Below are 21,570 nucleotides of genomic sequence, written 5' to 3'. Positions count from 1 at the left end.
TTGGCTTTGGGCTTGATTCGCGCCTCCCTTTGGCTCCAGTCCCCAGTGCCTGGGGTAACAGCTTTCCGGGGTTGCCATCTGATGCAAGCCCAGCGGTCCCTATGGACACATCTGGATCCCCTGGAACCAGGGACAGCAACTCCCAAGGGGGCCAGGTGGGGCACGTGGCTCGAGGTCAAATGCAGGTCCGTCTGCCAGAGTCTCCACGAGTCAGGCCCCGCCTGGGGAGGCAAACCGAGAGGCCCCTTCCGAGGGAGCGTTTCTCAAACCCAAGAAAAAGCTGCTCAGGCCACACCCGCGTCACCTGCGATTTCAAAGAAGCAAGCCGGGGGCCTGGGGCGTAGGAGGAACCTACTGACCAGGTCTGGCTGGTGGGCGGCAGGTCTCACAGGGGCCGGGGCCTGGACTGTGTCTGTGGAGACCTCCTGGCTGTTGCTCACCACGGGTGTGGCCGGCTAACCCTGGATGGTGTCTGGCTGGCCACCAGGGTCACCAGAGTGGCAGTTTTCCCATGCAGATCCACAGGTTATTGACAAACCTCCCACCCCAAGTAAACATCCAGAACCTTCCCCCGGAGCAAAGGCTTCCCCATCCGTGGGTGGGTCTCAGTGAACAGGAGCAGCCGGGGTCCAGGTTGTGCTCTTGGGTGAGTTCTTGGTGTCGGCAGTGACGGTTGGGGCCCCAGACGGGCTCCACCAGCTCCCCGCGCTCCGCGGCCTCAAAGACCAGCTCAGCCCCCCCCCCAGAGGTCACTACTCCTGAGAGCCCGAGTTCGACCTGGCGACGCCCGTGCCGTGCGTCCCTCGGCCCACCATCTCCTGGCCCCACTCCCGGTGGCTGGATTCCTGCAGCCCGCGGCCCTTGGTCTCGATGGGCAAAAAGCAGGAGGCCAGTGCAGCCAGGAGGCAGCAGCCGCTGTAAACCGCTAGCGACAGGTACACGGAGGATTCCAACATCACCTGTGGGGGGGGAGGGGGGAGAAGATGTGTGTCCATGAGAGCATCCTTTCTGAATGGACCACCAACCTTTCAGACGATACTGATGACGCCGGGCCCTCTTGTAAGCACTGTGCTGATGGTCCCATTTAGTCCTCATGACAGCTCCATGAGGTAAGTTCCTTGTCCCCATTTCACAGAGGGGAAAACTGAGGCTCAGAGGGGGTTCAGTATCATGCCCAGGTTCACAGAGATACGAAGGATGGGATTGGGATTTGAACCCAGACCCCCACAGGCCCAACGCGTCTGCTTTCCTTATCTCAACCCTCTCTCCCGGAGCAGTGCCTCTGCTGACTTCCGAGCTCAACGGCACCAGGAAAATCACAGCAGGGCTGAGCCTCATTTCCTCCCTTTGGCAAACGGGCACGAGGGCAGTGTCCGCCTCCTAATGAGAAGATACCGTAGCAGCACTTGGCACGGGGCGGGCGCATGGCAGGCTCTCAACCAGTATTAGTTAGCAGCGACGTACAATGGCCAAACACAGCAGCGCAGGACAGAACTGCTCGGCTCAAGCCCGTGTTGGAATCCCAGGTGCACGAAGTACCCAGAATAGATAAGTCCACACGGACAGACTGCAGCGCGGTGGTTGCCAGGGGCGGCAGGGAGAGGGAAGTGGGGGGGAGCTGCTTCGTGGGTACAGAGCTTTTGGGGTGACGAAAATGTTTTGGAACCAACTAGGGGTGGTGGCTGCACAGCATGAGGAATGTGCTCAATGCCACTGAATTGTTGGTGCAAAATGGCTCGTTTTTTTGTGTGTGATACAACTTTTGTCTCCATTTTAAAAAGTGACAAAAAGAGGGAGAAAATAAATTAGATATGTAAAAAGTAAAAATATTTCAAAAAAACATCCCTAGCCGGTTTGGCTCAGGGGATAGAGCGTCAGCCTGCGGCCTGAAGGGTCCCGAGTTCGATTCCAGTCAAGGGCACATGCCTGGGTTGCTGGCTCGATCCCCAGGGTGGGGCATGCAGAAGGCAGCTGATCAATGGCTCTCTCTCATCACTGATATTTCTATCTCTTTCTCTCCCTCTCTCTCTCTGAAATCAATTACAAAATATTTTTTAAAAAATCCCTGAAAATGGGTTGAAATGCTTCAAGATACACATCGGGTTGCAAAATTCTACAATTACGTCTAATGACCCAACTCAGAAACCAGGGGCGGGGACATTCGTTTCCCACGAATCATGCTGGCCGACTTGTTTCCATCCAAATTATTTTTGGCCAAGTCATATGACACCCCAGGGGTCTTCTGCGTGGGAAAGACCTGGGTTTGATCCCCAGCTTCTCTGCTTCCCAGCTGTGTGACCTTGGGCAAGTCCCGTGACCCTTCTGAGCTTGAGTTTTCCCATCTGCGAGCCGTATTTCTTTTCTCATAAGATGGGTTGTTAGGATGAAATACCATAAGGCACACGGGGAGGGCTCCACAGAAGGCTCAGCATATCGTAGCTGCCTGCCATGCCCACCCCCTCTGTATTTGGGGGGGATACCTACCTGAGCAATGAACGGAGTGATGAGGGCACCCACTCTTGCCATGCCACTGCAGGTGCCCAGGCCCAGCGCTCGCGTCGCCGTGGGGTAGACCTGAAACACAGCCACCAGGTGTGGCCTTGAGAAAATGCAGGTCCCTCCTGCTGCCCCAGCTCAGGAATGATGGGACTGAGGCCCCAAGGGTGGGCCTGAAGTTAGGGTGAATCCCTCAGGTGTTGGTGACCCCAGGAAGGGGTGGGATACTGGGGGGGAGGGGGGGGTAAAGATTCTTACCCCAAAGGAGATAGGAAATTCAACTGAGCAAGAAGGCGAGAGGCTGAGCTGCGGGTGGGAACCCAGCAAGGAGGCCCTCCTGCCCCCTTGGTGGTCGCCCAAGACTCCGCCGGGAACTCCGCTCAGGGCCCAGGGACTGTCCTACCTGCCACTCCCCACTAGTTGACCTTGAAGCACTCACTGGTCACGGATGTTAAAGGCATTTCAGACAGAGAGAGACTGAAATGTTTACAGGGCGTCTCGCTTCATAGCCAGGAGTGGCCAGTCTCCATAGGGGCGGGGAGGGGGGCAGTCCTGTGCACTGCAGGCTGTTTAGCACCATCCCTGGCCTCCACCCACTAGATGTGGTCACCTTTCTGCACCTCCCTCACTGCCCAGCTGCTCCCAGACACCCCTCCTACCTCAGGTGTGTAAACATAGGCCGCTTGGAAGCCTCCAGAAATAAACGCTCTTGCAACGAAGAGTAACAGAGTGAGCATAGTTCTAGGTGGAGGAAAAAAAACAAAACAAAACGAAGACCAGCAGGTATTTTTTTTCTGTCAGCTTGTTTCAGCAAAGTCCTATCTGCCCAGGCAGAATTTACACCCCAGCAATTGGCAAAGCCCACCTCCACCCAACATAATGGATGCAGGCATGTGGGCACTCACATCCCAGTGCCCTCCCTAAGGCCTGCTTTTTCAATGTTTCTCATTCTCCAAAGCACCAGGCTGAGAGCTAGAAACATCTGTTGTGTGCCCAGGTTGGGGAGAAGTGATATAAATAATCAGAAATCCAGAAAGGACCCGGTATTGCAGATATTGAGCCAGGAACAAAATGAGCCAAGGAAAATAAACTTCTGTTCAGTATTTTTAGGAGAATCCTGATCCCCAACCTTCTGTCTATTGTTCCCATAAACATCTCAGAATATCGGCATTTCGTGCTCTAAGCTGTATCTTCAGACCTTCCCCAGATTCCTCATCAGGCTTTGTCTGGGGCCTCTCACAGGTCAAAAGAAGCACCGGCCACTTCCATATTTTGAGCCGAAAAGGGATTATGAAACAGGGCCGATTTAAAATATTTCCATGGGACAAATGAACATCTTAAACCCATACATAAATCCAACAGCTAGATGCATGATTTTACTGGGAGATAATATCAAAGGTCTAAATGTGAGGGTATTGGCGGAGAACCTGGACCAAACCCCACACCGGGGGCCCCAACTTTGAGCCCGATCTTTTTGGTCAGCTTTCAGGCAGCCAAGAGCCTCAGCGCCAGTGAGAGGCTGGCGGGAATCCCTCTGATGACCCCCCGTGGGTGCAATCTCCGGCCCACAGGATCAGAGGCCACTGCCCAGGACCGGAGCCATCCGCCTGCTGGCCAGAGAGAGCTGTGTCACCACCCACCTGCCGACACAGATAAACAGCAGGAGGCTGCACAGAGAGAAGACGACGAAGCACAGCGCCATGGTCTTCTTGCGGCCCAGGCGGTCGATGATCCACAGAGTCACAAGGACACCTGGAAGGGAGCAGGGCACCGTGGCAGGCAGCTTCTGACGCGACCGCCAAGGACCCCCAGCCCCTGGCAGTCACACCCTGTGCAATCCCCTTGAGAGGGGGCCAACCTGGTGGCTTACTCCTAATGATGACAATACAGCACAAGTGATGGAACGTCACTTCTGAAATGAGGTTATAAAAGGCTGTGACTGCCCGGCCAGCACGGCTCAGGGGTTGAGCGTCAGCCTATGAACCAGGAGGTCACGGTTCGATTCCCAGTCAGGGCACACGCCTGGGTTGCAGGCTTGATCTCCAGTGTGGGGCGTGCAGGAGGCAGCCGACCCATGATTCTCACCCATTGATGTTTCTATCTCCCTCTCCCTTTCTCTCAGAAATCAATTAAAAAAATATTTTTTTTAATAAAGGCTGTGACCTTGTGGTGGGGGAGGGAGCATTCTCTCTCTCCCTGGCTCTTCTCATGTGCTTGCCTTGTTGGCCACCTGGAAAGGAACTGAAGGTGACCTCTGGCCAACAGCCAATGAGGAACTTGAGGCCCTCAGCCCTACAACCCCGTGGAGGAACCGAATCCTGCCAACAACCACGTGAGTGAGCGTGAGAGCAGATCCTGCCCCACACGAGCGTTCAGTCATTGGCCGAAGGCTGTTCCCAGGCGTTAATTCCCTGGCACGTCCGGCCACTTTGCTTGCTTTTCGGCTTCCCCTTCCTCCTGGGACAGCCCTTGGGCACCGAGATGCAGGTCCTGGCCGCAGCCAGTTGCAGGATCAGCTTCTGCTGCACCTCTCCAAGTCTCACGGTCTCCAGCCGTAAAAAGGGAATCACTAGCCCTAGCCGGCGTGGCTCCGTTGGTTGGAGCGTTGTCCCAAACATCAAAAGGTGGTGGGTTCAATTCCTGGTCAGGGCACACATCCAGGTTGTGGATTGGATTCCCCAGTTGGGGGTGCTTGCAGGAGGCAACTGATGGATGTTTCCTCTCTCTCACATGGATGTTTCTCTCTCCCTTCCCCTCCCTCTCTCTCTCAAACCAATAAAAACATTAAAAAGTTATAAAAAATAAACATCTACAAAAAATATTTTTTTAAAAAGGGAATAACTAAACAACTTCAAAGATTCAATGAGAACTTATCTGTGAAATATTTAGCACCATGCCTGAAATACAATAAGCGCTCAATAAATACTGCGTATTGCTGTCATTATAATAATCGTTATTCCTTCTGGAGGAAAGAGATGGATCACCCTTGCTTTATGTGCAGGTTTGGATTTTTCAACCTTCCCAGCGTGACTGGTGTTGGAGGACAATTCTCTGTTGGTCTCTCATATTTCTCTACATCTTGTGAGCAGAGAGAGGTACCAGCTGCCCTTTCGTTCCAGGCTATCATTTCAAGGTTATTTGTATAGAAACAGCCTTGAAAGATAAAGATATAGTCTCCTTCTAGAGCACAGGGCATGTTTGTTTACTGTCCGATTTAATAAAGGTGATGTCTCGCTCTCGGGGACGCAGGTTGGGCAGGTTGCTGTCAGCCTATTATAAAAGACTAGAGGCCCAGTGCGTGAAAATTCATGCACTGGAGAGCAGGGGGGCGGTCCCTCAGCCCGGCCTGCCCCCTCTCACAGTCCGGGAGCCCTCAGGGGCGGGAGGCGACCCGGTGATCAGGGGAAGGCGACGCCCCTCACATCTCTGTTGCTGCCACTGCTGGCAGTGCAAGCCTTGGCCGGCCCTGGTTACCTGAGCCTCGGGAGGCCCTGGGCGGCTGGGAAGCTGCCATCTGAGGCTTGCCTGCGCCTCGGGCTGGCCCTGGGTGGCTGGGGGGCTGAGGGGAGTGGGGGGCTCCGGAGGCAGGTGAGCGGCAAGGCCATGCCGTGCGCCTGCCGCCCCAGCAGGGCTGAGGGGACTGGGCACTGCCACCTTGTGGTTGTGGGCGCTGCCATCTTTGAGGACGTGGCAGTCAATTAGCATATTCCCTCCTTATTGACTGTGGGCGCCACCATCTTTGCGACGGCGTTAGGGTCAATTAGCATGTCCCCCTCTTTATTAGATAGGATGTAGGTTCCCGAATTCCTCAGCTGGGGGCAGATCCACTGCACTGTAGTATCTCCCTGGCCCCTTCCTCATCATCCCCCTGGGACTTGGGGCAGGGGGACCTGGCATTAATATGCTACTCGTGCTGTTTGCTGTGCTCATGAGTCCTTTGTCCCTGACCCAGGAGTTTCATGTCTCCTGCCAGCATGCACGGAACTGGGCAGCTTAAACTTGTTAGCCTTCAAGTGGAGTGACATCTCAGCCCCTTCACCGTTCTTGACAATGTGTAGCTCAGGGTGGATAAAACAATCCCCAGCTCCCTTGGAAATAGGATTTGCTTCCAGGTGGCACCAGGAATGTGGCACCACCTGGGACTCCAACAGAAATGCCTCATAATAATTGGACTCTTTTAACCACAAAAATCTCATCAGCTTTGCCAAAAGGAGGAAAAATAAAATAAAGAAGGTGGCTCTGGATGGCCGCCATATTCTCAGGCTTCCTTGCCCCAACCCCACTTCCCACGCGTCCCTCACCTGGGAACTCAGAGAGGGTGGTCCACAGCAGGTCCATGTAATCCTCCTCACTCAGGTACTCGCAGGCCAGGCTGCACTTGGCCTCCACTGCCTTCTTACTGCTGGAAACTGGGAGGTGGGCGGCAGAGGGAGAGGATCAGCCACGTGCAGAGTCTGGAGTCACACACTCCTGCTCCCCATACCTCCTTCTCTGCAGAGTCTGATTTGGCTGGCGTGCCGTGAAAAGCACCTAGCCAGCCTCAGGAGTCAGACAGACTCTGTCTAAATCCCGACCAGCATTCTATAGCGTCATCTCTCTGAGTATCTGTTTCCTCAAAAAACGGGGACAGCCCAGCCCGGCTGGCACGGCTCAAGTGGTTGAGCATTGACCTATGAACCAACAGGTCACAGGTTTGATTCCAGGTCAGGGCACATGCCCGGGTTGTGGGCTCGATCCCCAGTGTGGGGCATGCAGGAGGCAGCAGATCAATGATTCTCTCTTATCATGGATGTTTCTGTCGCTCTCTCCCTCTCTCTTCCACTCTGCAGTCAATAAAAATGTATTTTTTTTAATTGGGGCTAATAAAATCACTGGGCAAGATGGTGGAGGGAATGAAAGCAAGCTGTGCATATGAATGTGCTTAGACACTTCTTTAAAGTTTTCCCTGGAACACACGGATCACTTTCTAGCACACTCTATAATTTCCTTCCTTATTTCGCCATTCTCTCGTTCTCTCTTTTTCCTCTCTCTACACCAAAATGCAAGCTCATAGGCCAGGAGATTTGTCTTTTGTGTTCACGGATCTATCCTAACACCTGGACCATACCTGGCAGGTACTAAGAAAATACTGAGCGAATGACTTGCCCAAGGTCCCACAGCTACCGGGCTCCCTGGTTTCTGGCTGTGAACTCGTTCCACAGAATTACTTTCCCACCAGGTATAAGAGAGCGCTTTTTAACGGGGTTGGGAATACCACCTGGGGCCGAATCTGATCTCCTGCCTGTTTCTGCCTGGTCCACTGGATAAGAGTAGTATATATATATATTTTTTTTATTTTATATTTAAATTATTTAAAAAAAAAACAAACGCAGAGCCCAGCCAGCGTGGCTCGGTGACCAGGAGGTCACAGTTCGATTCCAGATCTGGGCACGTGCCCGGGGTTGTGCATTTGATCCCCAGTAGAGGGCAGAGAAGTGGCAGCCAACCAATGATTCTCATCACTGATGTTCCTATCTCTCTTTCGCTCATTTCCTTTCTGAAATCAATAAAAATATGTTAAAAAAAATAAATAAAAAGGAGGCCCTAACCGGTTTGGCTTAGTGGATAGAGCATCGGCCTGTGGACTGAAAGATCCCAGGTTCAATTCTGGTCAGGGGCATGTACCTTGGTTGCGGGCACATCCCCAGTAGGAGCTGTGCAGGAGGCAGCTGATCGATGCTTCTCTCTCATCAGTGTTTCTAACTCTCTATCCCTCTCCCTTCCTCTCTGTAAAAAAATCAATAAAATATTTTTTTTTAAAAAAAGAAGAACACTTCATGGCATAAAAATGACATGAAGTTCAAATCTGTGTTCACAAATAAGGTTTTATCGGACCACGAGCAAGGTTTGTCGTTACCCATTGCCCATAGCTGCTTCACTGCTATAGTGTTCGAGCCACCTGGCTCGCCACGCCTACCGTGTTCACTATCTGGCCCTTCATAGAAAGAGTTCCAACCCCTGCTTTGTAACCTTTCACCGGACCCTCTGCTTGGCTGAAGCAGGTCCACTGTGAGGGGCATGCAATTATGCTCCATCAACCCCAAACTCCAAATCTACAACCGAGCTGCCTCCTCGGAGCAGTTAATTTAGACTCCCACACCCCCCACAGTGAGATGTGACTCCGCCTTGTCACTAAATCCTTATACCAAATAAACAAAACTATTATCCGCGATGAAAGCGGCTTAACACAGAAAAAGATAATTGGGCAAGTCCTGCAGACAATCGAGAACTTGATCCCTTTATCCCCCCCATCCTGGGCTCAATGCTAGGAAGTTAGCATTATCTTAAGGACAGCACGATTTGAAAGCCCAGGCATTGGCATCTAGACTTCGCTTTTTATTCGTTTCTTTTGTCCAGCGGTCCCCACCTCCAGCTACACAACAGAATCACCTGGAAAGCTTTTATAACCCACGAATGCCCAGCTCCACCCCAGGGATGCTGATTAAATTGGGCTGGGCATTGTTTAACTGGCTCTGGCATTGTTGAAAAGCTCCCCCAGGCGATTCTCTTGTGTGGCCAGGATTGAGCTCCAACCTGGTTCTCAGACTTAATGTGCACAGAGTCCTAGCGGTTCAACTCAGTGCTGTACTTCATGGAGCTCGGTAAGATATGACCCTGGCCCGGCCAGCGTGGCTCCGTGGTTGAGCGTCAACCTATGAACCAGGAGGTCATGGTTCGATTCCTAGTCAGGACACATGCCCGGGTTGTGGGCTTGACCCCTGGTGGGGGCCTGCAGGAGGCAGCCGATCCATGCTTCTCATCCATTGATGTTTCTATCTCTCTCTCCCTCTCCCTTCCTCTCTGAAATCAATAAAAGTATTTTTTTTTTAATTAAAAAAAGAGTCACTCTGCTGTCGTGTAACTTCTATAACGACAGGACTGTCTAGATCTCTGTACAGCGTCTTGGAAACCACAGCCCAGATAGTCTAGGCTCAGATTTTTAAAAAAATATATTTTTTGCCAAAACCGGTTTGGCTCAGTGGATAGAGCGTCGGCCTGCGGACTCAAGGGTCCCAGGTTTGATTCCGGTCAAGGGCATGTACCTTGGTTGCGGGTACATCCCCAGTAGGGGGTGTGCAGGAGGCAACTGATCGATGTTTCTCTCTCATCGATGTTTCTAACTCTCCCTTCCTCTCTGTAAAAAAATCAATAAAATATATTTTATTTTTTAAAATAATATATATTTTATTGATTTTTTTACAGAGAGGAAGGAAGAGTTAGAAACATCGATTTAAAAAAATGTATTTTATTGATTTTTTACAGAGAGGAAGGGAGAGGGATAGAGAGTTAGAAACCGAATCGAACCCAGGACCCTTGAGTCCACAGGCCGACGCTCTATCCACTGAGCCAAACCAGTCAGGGCTAGGCTCAGATTTTGCACAAAGTTTCTCCCTGGAGTTGGTGGGGTAAAGTCAGTGGGATTTGTGCAAGGCCAGGCCCTGTGAGGGCAGAACCTGGGGTGGGCGTGTGTGCGTGTGGTGTGTGTTGGGAGCAGGCGTGGTAACTGGTCCACGGGCTGCCATACTCACTGCTGCAGACGTCTCCTGCCTGGAAGAGCTCCGTGGTGAGCAGGACTAATCCGTAGTAAGAAAACGCATTGGAAAACCTGCCAGGAAGGAAGCAAGAGAGGGAAAGACATGGGCCTTCGGGGGCTTCCCTGGGGCCCTTGAGCGGGAAGATGGCAGGTGCAAACCACAGTGGTGTGATGAAGGGGATTCATCCTGTGTCCTTTGCAAGCTCAAGAGCTGGATTCTGCCACAGACATGCCACCCCCAAGGCTGTTTACTCAACCGGCAACAGGGGGGTGTTTTGGGGGAGCGGGGACCAACATTTAGAAGAAAGCACAGCGTTGACACCTGTCCGGGCTTCTGGGTTGAGTTGGTCTGGTCCACTTGGACGGGGAAGAGGGGGGGGGGAAGCTTTAATAATATACAGAACGGGGCTCCCGCTCCCTCCCCGAATGCCTGAGAGCTAAATCAATGCACCGTATGTATTAAACAACTGCTGTGTGCCCCGTACAGGGGTGGAGTCTGCAGAATTCACTCGGCTCTCAGGTCAGAACGAGGCAATTCATTCATTCCCGACTGTCCCAAGAACCCAGATACTCAAGTCTGTAGGACCGATCACTCTCATCCAGTACAGTATGTGGGAACCCCGGCATAACCAGACGCCACTGATTCACTTCCTTGGGCTACAATATGTGCTGGCAAATGCAGCGATTTCGACAGTGCACTAAAATTAGCCTCTACCTCGTTGCTTCCGTACTCGCCTGGTGTCGGCTCAACAGAATCATGTGCTCTCAAAGACAGACCCCCTCAACTCTGTACCCCTCCAAACGCCTTTAACAATCTGACAGCCTGGCCACACAGCAGGTGTTTCACAAGTGGGTTGATTTCAGCTCTCGGGAAGGCGGGGTCAGAGTTCTGTGTATGGAATTCTGTAAACGGAGCCCCGTTCTATATATTATCAAAGTTTTTCCCCTCCTCCTCCCTACAATTAACCACTTCCACTCATACCCTTCTCTCCACCCCCTCCCCCCCGCCTCCGCTAACTAGTACCTCTGCTCAAAGGTGAAGAGGAAAGGTGAGAACTAGTTGAAACGGAACACAAAGCCTGAGCCAGGCCCAGTGCCTGCACTGTTGATGTTGTGTGCACGGCTGGGTAGAAAGAGAGTTGGAAGAACAGCTGAAATGGGACTGGTTGTGGAGTTAAAAGCCCCACCCCCGCCCCTGTTATTAAGAAAAGTAGAATAGGATCAGGACGGAAAGTTCTAAGAATGCCCATGGCAACCAAATCGATGCTTCCCAAACTAGGGGTCCTGGTGGTACCCAAGGCAATAGGAGTGGAGCGGGGAACTGATACAGCATCAACACGAAGTCTCATTGTGGGGGGAAAAAAAATCCCTTTTCAATTTCCTTTCAATTCTTTTGATTGTATCTCCGTCTCAAGTGATGAGTTACTTATGTTGGTGAGTCCTTAGCACCTCCCCTCTCTGTCTGCTTCTCTATCTCTTAAATACAGCCACTCAGCGCCTTGGCAAACCATCAACCTGGCAACTGTTCACGGTATCTTTAAGAGCGCCTTCTATCTATGGCCTGAAATTAAGGTGTGTGTGTGTGTGTGTTTTTTTTTTTTTCCCCTTTAAAGAAGACATATAAAGTTTCCTTTTCAAATGCATTTATCTGGGTTAAAAAGTGAGTCCAATGAAAGAAAACAACTGGGAAAATAATAGTCCAGGCGCTATCTGGGCACGACAGCGGTCGGGAAAGCGATGCTCCCACCTCCTGAATTTTGCAAACGCTGCCCGAGATCAAAACGTTCTCTGTGCTTTGTGTTGGAACAAAAACCCCCAAACAGGGCACAGACGAAGGGGATCAACGTGTCGACACATGGCTCTTACCATATGAACCACAGCAACAAGGTTGTCCATCTAAAATGGGGCGTGAAGAGGTCCCTCAGTTTGCCTCGGTCTTCCTGTTTCAAGACAAAAAAAACAGGCAGGTGCGTGGGTCCTGGCTGGTGGCCGGAGACTGGTGGACACCCGTGGCCAAGAGGAAGGTTTCTCGTGGGCTGGACACTCAGGCTCCAAGGACCCAGGACTCAAACCTCCAGCCCAGTGCGGCCAATTCAGCCCCTCCAGCCGGAACCCAGCAATGTCCACGGGCTTCCCACCCCAACCTGGAATCCTGGCGCTGGGAAGCAGACGCCTTGGGCTTGGGCCCCCTGACACCCCTTAGGTAATTCCATGGGCCCCGGGAGCGGAAAACCAGTCCAAGGGGTGTCCAACCATATCACGTCTCGCCCCCAAGGGGACAAAAACGAAGGTGCCAATCGATCACCAAAAGCCATTTGCCGAGAGACAGATTGGCTAAAGGACCCAGCTGCCAATGCCATCTAATTGGCTAACTTGTCAAATCTTTGCCTTACACATTCTCTTTTTTTAAAAATGTATTCTATGACTGATTATATGCTTCTTCGATATATTTAATGAACTTTCTTTTTCTTAGTAGCAGTTTGAGAAGTGCTTGCTTACTTAAACATGCTAACAGTGAAAAAAAAATATATTACAGGCCACAGGTGGCTTAGCCTGTGAGTATTGCCTTCATGAATAAAAATATTTTGGTAATATATTCTTCCATGAAAAGATAGCATTCATGAAATACGCTTACTGGATATATTTGAGAATGCATTTATTGAATATATTTAGGAATAGTAGGCAGAATATATTGATGAATACATGTATTCATATGTACATAGAGAAAATATATTCCTGTTTACTAAATATATTTAAAGAGAATAACCCTTAAGACACATTTTTGGTAAATGGATACGTTAGCAAGTTAATTCAGGAAAATCTGCCTTTGGAAAACTGGTCTGCCCTTCTCTCCTCTTTTTGCTTGTCTCAAAATTCACCACCTCCTTGGAGCCTTCCTGGACCATCCTGTTTCTGGAAGTGGATTTGGGTGTGTCCTTTGGCCTATGTACCATGCAAAACACCGCCCCGCAATGTGGGGAAATTTCATCCAAGTTCTTTTTTGCATAATATAAAAACAATCAGACATATGATTTTATTTTGAAAGATAATTTCCTTGTAGGGTCTGCTGTTTGCTTAAGGGTATCTGTCACCTCTGAGGTCAGGAACCGCAGCCTTTAATCTGACTGCCTTCTCCCCCCACCTCCCACCTCCCACCTCCCACCCCCCACTCCGCACTCGGTGCGCATGCGCGTGGGAGGTGCTCCTACTAGTACATTCTCCCTGCGGTGGATTCCCTGCTGGTGTCGCCATCCGAGCGATGCGCCCTCCATTAAGGGCGTCTTCCAAGTGCAGTGTGGCGCCCTGGATCTAAGCCTATCACGGCACTTTCTAATGCGGTTTTATTGTCCGGCCTTTGGCGATCAATCACATTTGCTAATCAGACGTAATGGGCGCTGAAAGGTGAAACCGAAGCAGGAGCAGTTACGGGATCCATTAGTGGGCACTGCGTTCCGTTTCTCTAATCACGGGACGCATTCTCCAGGTGGCACTTTCAGGGCTTGGCAGTGAGAACACACCGATCGCAGCTGCCAGGTTCACCTTGCAGGATCTGCTCCCCGCACCCCGACCCACTCCATGGACGCCCGCGATCACACACACGCCCGCCCCACACAGGCACAGCAAAAAGAGGAGAGAAGGGCAGACCAGTTTTCCAAAGGCAGATTTTCCTGAATTAACTTGCTAACGTATCCATTTACCAAAAATGTGTCTTAAGGGTTATTCTCTTTAAATATATTTAGTAAACAGGAATATATTTTCTCTATGTACATATGAATACATTTATTCATCAATATATTCTGCCTAATATTCCTAAATATATTCAATAAATGCATTCTCAAATATATCCAGTAAGCGTATTTCATGAATGCTATCTTTTCATGGAAGCATATATTACCAAAATATTTTTATTCATGAAGGCAATACTCACAGGCTAAGCCACCTGTGGCCTGTAATATATTTTTTTTTTTCACTGTTAGCATGTTTAAGTAAGTAAGCACTTCTCACACTGCTACTAAGAAAAAGAAAGTTCATTAACTATATCGAAGAAGCATATAATCAGTCATAGAATGTATTTTTTTAAAAAAAGAGAATGTGTAAGGCAAAGATTTGACAAGTTAGCCAATTAGATGGCATTGGCAGCTGGGTCCTGTGCCCGCGCAGGGACATGCGGGCCGCAGGATCGGTGGACCAGGCACTGACCTGCCTGGAGATGATGAGTTTCCCCAGCGGCATGGGGGCGCCGTTTTCCGTCGCTATCCTCTTTAGGGTGGCGATGGCCTTTTCCTGGTTCCCCGACAGCACATCATACCTTGCGCTCTCCGGCAGCCACTGTGGGGACAGGACAGCCAGGCGTGGCAGGTTAGGGGGGAACAGAACCCCGGGTTGCAGCCTCACACTCATCTGTGTGTAGAGAGACCTGAAGGGTGGGGGCTCTGGAACCAGAGGACTGGCTTCAGAGCCTGGCTCTGCCATTGAGTATGTTGGCTGTGTGACCTTGAGCAATTACCCAACCTCTCTGTGCCTCCACCTGCTCATCCATAAAATGGATAAAGGGCATGATCTCACTGGTGGGGTTAGGGGGGTGAGGGAGGGTGTAGTTTATGCAGAGCTGAGTGGAGATGGAGAGATCATTTGAACTTCTGGACCCAGTGTGAGTTGGGATTCTGTCACTTACAACGTACGAGTCCCAACTCTTCTAATACAGTTACCTCCAGGGTGCATCTTGCAGTGGTGGGACCTGGGTACCCCTCCTGCATCCCCCGCTATCTCCCTAAAGAGCATCCCAGCAGTGTTTGTCTGGAGGAAACCCAGTACTCCACACCGAGCCTGCCCCAGGCCCAGTTCCTTTGTCTCGTGTCCTGATTTAAAAAAAAAAAAAAATCGAAAAAGGTAGCTTTGGTGCTGTCCTACACACCCTCCCTATCAAAATACAGTGAACAGCAGAAGGTCCGTAGCAAAGGCTGGGGTCTCTTAAAGGGGTACCTACAAAACACAGGACGGCAAAGATGAGGAGCGGGACAGCCGAGAGGAGGAGCAGCCATCGCCAGCCCAGGCTGGGCATCACGAACACCGCCAGGGCGACCTCGAACACGGTCCCGATGGCCCAGAACACCTGGACAGGAGAAAGGGGGCCAGCATTGGTCAGCACAGGGAGCAATTTCAGGGTCACTGCAGACACGATGACCCATGGGGGTACGGGGTCCTTGGGGTCAGCGAGGTCAGAATGGCCATCCCTTTTCCTGTGGTTTCTATGGCTGGGCCAGAGCCACCTTCTTGCCCATCCGCAGTCTAGAACATTTGCAGGGCACCCATGGGAGTGTGTGCTAGGGCAGCTCTGCTTAAGGAGACCAATATGGCCAAGATCGTGCAAGGTCAGTATGGTTGTGAACACATTGGTTTTTGTCCATGGGCAGCCATCTCCCCTGCCCAGCAGTGCTCCGGTGTCCTTTAGCAGAATTGCCTCTTGGCCCTGACCGGTTTGGCTCAGTGGATAGAGCGGACTCAGGGGTCCCGGGTTCGATTTGGGTCAAGGGCATGTACATTGGTTGTGGGCACATACCCAGGGGGGAGTGTGCGGGAGGCAGCGGATCGATGTTTCTCTCTCATCGATGTTTCTAACTCTCTGTCCCTCTCCCTTCCTCTCTGTAAAAATTAAATATATATATATAAAAATATAAATATATATATATTTACATATATATGAATTGCCTCTTCCCTGTGGGGCTGCATATCCTCTGTTTGCTTCTCCAAGTCACTCTCTGTCGTTTTTCACCTCGTATCTACAGGCTTCCTGTCCTGTGGCTTCCCATTCAGTACAGCCAATGGGGACCCCCCCCCCCTCTCTCTCTCTCTCTCTCTCTCTCTCTCTCTCTCTCTCTCTCGTCAATTGAAGAACTTTCAAAACAACCAGGTCAATCAACATAGCTGATCCATTTAAGTCTTTGCATATTGAGTCTGTTATATATATATATTGGTTGTTAATCCTCACCTGAGGATATTTTCCCATTGATTTTAGAGAGAATAGAAGGGAGGAGGAGGAGGCGGAGGAGAGAGAGAGAGGGAGAGAGAGAGAAAGAGAGAGAGAGAAACATCAATGTGATAGAGACACATCGATTGGTTACCTCCTGCATGTGCCCTGACTAGGGCCGAGGATCAAGCCTGCAACTGAGATATGTGCCCTTGACCGGAATTGAACCCATGACCCTTCAGTCTGAGGACTGATGCTCTATCCACAGACTCAAACCAGTTAGGGCTTTTATATTTTTCTTAAACTCGCTTTTCCTTGTCCTGTGGCTCAAGACACCTGAGAATCTCATGCCAGAGACTGAGAATTCTCCACAAATCCAGCCACCCTCCTTACCTCGATCAGCAAAATACACTTGGCTCTGGCTTTCATGGGAAGGAACTCAGCATACAGCGTCACCCTGGGGAAGCAAAGAGACAGAAAGGGGGTTAAGGCCGGGACTGAGTAGGAAGATTGCTACCGCTCTCTGAAGTTCTAGGCCAACGTTCCCCTGAGTGTGGTCCATGGACCACTTACATCAGAATTTCCTGGGATGATGACTTTAGATGTAGATCCCCACGTCCCACCCTAGACCTTCAGAAACAGGCTCCAAGGGGTGGGGCCCTGGCATCTGCATTTTTAACTAGCTCCCCAAACGATTCTCAAATGTAATAATTGCTTTCATTGAGCCCTCTCCACAACCCAGGGGGAAATCGGGTGGTGGGGTGATCGACAACTGCATTCTAGGACTGTTCCTCAGGTTCTCCCTATCCCTCAAGTCCCAAATAATGTGAAAGAGTACAGGCCTTTCATTCTGTGGGGTGCCCTGCATCCTGGGTCCATCTGATGTCCCCTTGTGACCAGACTCAGGCCAGATATTCACAGAAATAATGCCAAACCCTTCCCTGATGTCGGGGGACATGATGTCAACCCCTCTTATCCCTGGTGATATCAAGCGTCATCCCCGGATTAAGTTGGTGTCAGACAGATCTCCCCACCCTACAGCTATTATTTTCCATTTGTGATGAGTAAGTCCTCTGTGAGGGAACATTCAGAGATTACCCTAAATCCTGTTACTCAAAGGACCTCTACCCACCAGCGTAAGCATCCCATCCATGGATTATTTCTGCCTGAATAAATCACCATGATGACGGTCACAAATGGTATTTTTATTTCCATTCTTCTGTCTACAGTCATTGGTTGACATTCTACTATGAGGAAAAGGGTTCCCTGCTCCCCTTTATCTCTATCTACCTACCTACCTACCTACCTACCTACCTACCTACTCACCTACCTATTCATTTAATCAATGAGGATTTGTGGGTTTCTGTTTTATTCAATGGATTGTGACCCATTTCTGCCATTATTAATTGGATTCTCAGACTGCGGTAGATCTGCGCAGTGCAAGCCCTTTTAAGCCAATGCCTATGTATTTTTGCTGCCTCCATCGTTCCTTGAGCTCTTTCTCACTTATTGGCATGGCAAGACGTCCTTGCCTCAGCCCTGGTGTCAGCCATTTTTTCTAAGAAGCCCGGGTTCCTTTTGGCCGATGATGGTATTTAGAAACCAAGATCTGGGTGCTCAATGTGCTCACTGCTACTGGGAAGTCACTGCATCTAGGCCCACTCAGTGAACACAGCTAAGAGATCTATCATCTATCTATATATCTATCTATCTATCTATCTATCTATCTATCTACCTACCTACCATCTATCTATTTATCTATCATCTATCTATTTATCTATCATCTATTTATCACTGTCCATTTCTCTCTCCCCCCACATACATACCATACATCTATATCTATATCCATGTACACGTATTTTAAAAAAACAACAACCAATGAGCTCATACCGATACTTTCTATCCCAGTCCAACCAAAGGTTAGGGTTCTTTCTAACCTTCCAGTTTCCATGTTTGCAAATCCCTTCTCCAAAACATTGAAACACCTGGGTCTCATTATCCTCAATATATTTATGTATCTGGTCAGTCAATTTACTTGTGTGCTCAATGGAACCAACGTCTTAACCGCACCAGCAGCCTCCTCCATCCACTGCCTCCCCACGCCCCTCCCCGCCCTTTCCCTTCCTCAGCCCCTGGACAGGCTGGAGGAGAAGAAAATGCCTAGACCACGCCCCCACGCTGCCTTCCACGTTGCTAGGAAGAGGAGACCTTCTCTTTCCCCTCATCTCCCACCTAAGCCCGGCATCCGAGCTACTTGGTGGCCTCCTGTTACTCTCCTGGCTCCTCATAAGGGAGGTGGGGGTAGAGGGACGCTAATTTCCAGGACCCCTTTCGAGGCAGATGATGCTCAGGACCCTTCTAGATCTCCTGGGATCCCTTTACTAGGCCAGTGGGCAGTCAAAAGTTATATTAGAATTTTCTGCTGCAGAGTGGTAGGGTCCCTAACCTCCCCCCGCATTGTTCAAGGCTCAACTGTACTTGTTCCTGAATCTGTGTCAGGACCTGCTTCTCATAAGACAGTTTGGGAATCTTTCCATATCCATATACATAGATCTATAGCATTATTTTCTAACAGCCACAACCCTGTTGGTCAACATGTAGATGTTTGCCATTTCCTGGTGTGTTTTTTTTTTTTGCAACCAATGCCACAAGAAACATCTTTTCCTGGCATTGTTGTGCCCCACACTTGGCCATGATTCATAGCAGTTTACAATGAAAACGAGCTGTTTGATCTTCATCCAATGTGTGGTGATTATGATTACAATGACACTGAAAAGTAAAAGAATGAGCAACAAAATCAGCCATGCCAAGAAGCAGCTGATACTGGCGTAAACAAACCCTCGCTGCAAGCCATCGCGTTTATGGCGGCGCGTTGGCCATTGAGACTTGCCATCTGGATCCCAGCTTAGAAAGAAATGACCTGTGATCTCCACGCCTCATTTCTGCTTAATCTTTGGGAGAAAAAGCCGTGCCGAGGACAGGTTTGGGAGCCAGCTCGTAGTAGACACCAATCTGAAGAACCTTCTGAGGCCGATGGCAAGGTGGAACGGGTGGGCAGCTACCTGGGGGTGCGCATGCATTTTTTTAAGAGCGGCTAAAACACAAGTCAGGCGCCAGTTAAGGAAGGTTTCCATCCAGCCTCTTGGGAAAGTGGCGTGTCTGCTGAAGCACACAGCACCCTCTACTGGAAAGAAGAAGTGATGTGCCCAGGTGGGTTCAATTAGAGGCGATTATCATTTGGGGGTGGGGAGGATGCTTATCTGCACTGAAATTTTTTTCTAAGACAAAAATGTATGGTCTGTAACGATATAAAGAAAGCTACATTGCCAAAACCGGTTTGGCTCAGTGGATAGAGCGTCGGCCTGCGGACTCAAGGGTCCCAGGTTTGATTCCGATCAAGGGCATGTACCTTGGTTGCGGGCACATCCCCAGTAGGGGGTGTGCAGGAGGCAGCTGATCGATGTTTCTCTCACATCGATGTTTCTAACTCTATCACTCTCTCTTCCTCTCTGTAAAAAATTAATAAAATATATATTAAAAAAAAGAAAGCTACATTGAACTCCCTTGCTTGAATTAAAGTCTCTTTTAATGCTCCTTCCTATACAGAAAATGGAATTATTAGTATCCTAAATGTGATTCCTCTTTCCTGCCTTAATTAAAAGAATAGCACCTGCCAGTGGCTCAGTTGGTCAGAGTATCATCCCGATACACCAAAGTGGCCAGTTGGGTCCCCCCTCAGGGCACGTACAAGAGTCAAATGATCACAGGTCATTGCTTTCTAATAAATGCATACATGAGTGGAACACTAAATCAATGTCTCTCTCCCTCTCTCTCTTTCTCTGAAATCAATTTAAAAATTTTTTTAATAATTTAAAAAAGAATACCACCTGCTCAGAACCACCCATTCTCCGTTCCCAGAATCCTCCCCAAATCAGTACTTGGGCCCCAGGGGCGTTACTGATTTACCGGGACCTCTGACTCCGCACGCTCAGAACCCTTCCCCAATATTTGTTCAAGTGAAAGAGCTTTGGCATTGGGCGACCTGGACTGGAACCCGTAGATGGTTTGCAAACGTTGCCGTACAATTTCCCCTCCCTGCGCCTATGCTCCCTCGCAATGAGACTTGGCAGCGCACTCCATCCAGAGTCTATGTCCCCATCCCTCCAGCCTGGGCTCTGTGACTTGCTTTTGATCAATAGAATGTTGCAGAAGGGATGCTGTGCCAGTCCCAAGATTGGGCCTCAAGAGGCTTTGTGGCTTCTGCTTGCTCTTGGACCCCTGCCCAGGTACCATGTGACCAGGTGCCTGGGCTAGCCGGCTGGAGGATGAGAGGCTTGTGGAACGCAGGGGAGTCAGCTGTGGCCGTGCTAGCCTAGCCAGCCCCCATTCAATTCACCAGTTGACTGAAGACACATAAGGAAGCCCCACCGAGACCAGAACAACCGATCTGACAAACTGCAGAATCACGAGTTAAAGAAATCATTATTTTAAGCCATCAGGGTTGGGATAGTTTGTTACAAAGCAAAAGCAACTTCCACACCCCACTTAAGAACCACCTGATCTCTGAGCCTCAGTTTTCTCATCTGTAAAATAGGGATAATTGTTCAATGGACAAGATGAGATAGTGTGAAGAGAGCATCTAGCACAGGCCTAGCACTTGGTAAACACTCAATTAATATCATCATCATCATCACTATTAATGCTAATATTGTTGCTATCACCAAGAACTGATGTGAATACCTACTTTGAGGGAAGAAATAAAGAAAAGAGAAAAAAAGAAAGAGAAAGAGAAGGAGGGACATGGAAAGGCACAGATCAGAGCAGAGAGATGATCTGGCTCCTTATTAATAATATAATTTGACCTGTCAGAATGGCTATCATCAACAAATCAACAAACAACAAGTGTTGGCGAGGATGCGGAGAAAAAGGAACCCTCGTGCACGGCTGGTGGGAATGCAGACTGGTGCAGCCACTGTGGAGAACAGTATGGAGTTTCCTCAAAAAACTGAAAATGGAACTCCTATTTGACCCAGTAATCCCACTCCTGGGAATATATCCGAAGAAACTAGAAACACCAATCAGAAAGGATATATGCACCCCTATGTTCATAGCAGCACAATTTACAATAGCTAAGATTTGGAAACAACCTAGGTGCCCGTCAGCAGATGACTGGATCAGAAAACTGTGGTACATCTACACAATGGAATACTATGCTGCCATAAAAAAGAAGGAATTCTCATCATTTGAAGCAACCTGGATGGAATTGGAGAACATTATGCTAAGTGAAATAAGCCAGTCAATGAAAGAAAAATACCACATGATCTCACTCATTTATGGATAATAAAGAACATTATAAACTGATGAACAAAAAGATAGATACAGAGACAGTAAAGCAACAAACAGACTTTCAAATTACAGGGGGAAGGTTAGGGAGAGGTGGGGGAGATAAGAAATCAAACGAAGGACTTGTATGCGTGCATATAAGCATAAACAATGGACGCAAAACTCTGGGGGGTGAGGGCATGTATGGGTG

At 49.6% G+C, this 21,570-nt stretch overlaps 1 protein-coding gene across 1 annotated transcript in view; it reads right to left on the bottom strand.

The window, feature by feature from the left end:
* Positions 1 to 752: 752 nt before the first annotated feature.
* The window catches only part of SVOP (SV2 related protein), a 38,250-nt gene continuing 17,432 nt past the window's right edge, over positions 753 to 21,570 (bottom strand). The window contains exons 7-16 of the mRNA XM_008142509.3: positions 16,431 to 16,494; positions 15,057 to 15,182; positions 14,270 to 14,398; positions 11,936 to 12,009; positions 10,065 to 10,141; positions 6,798 to 6,905; positions 4,137 to 4,248; positions 3,156 to 3,237; positions 2,485 to 2,574; positions 753 to 959 (exon numbers count right to left, since the gene is read on the bottom strand). Of these exons, the coding sequence (XP_008140731.1) occupies positions 753 to 959; positions 2,485 to 2,574; positions 3,156 to 3,237; positions 4,137 to 4,248; positions 6,798 to 6,905; positions 10,065 to 10,141; positions 11,936 to 12,009; positions 14,270 to 14,398; positions 15,057 to 15,182; positions 16,431 to 16,494 (1,069 nt within the window). The remainder of the gene's footprint in view (positions 960 to 2,484; positions 2,575 to 3,155; positions 3,238 to 4,136; positions 4,249 to 6,797; positions 6,906 to 10,064; positions 10,142 to 11,935; positions 12,010 to 14,269; positions 14,399 to 15,056; positions 15,183 to 16,430; positions 16,495 to 21,570) is intronic.

The sequence above is a fragment of the Eptesicus fuscus genome, chromosome 23 (assembly GCF_027574615.1).
Source record: "Eptesicus fuscus isolate TK198812 chromosome 23, DD_ASM_mEF_20220401, whole genome shotgun sequence".
NCBI lineage: Eukaryota > Metazoa > Chordata > Mammalia > Chiroptera > Vespertilionidae > Eptesicus > Eptesicus fuscus.
This window is presented reverse-complemented; position numbering and strand designations above follow the sequence as displayed.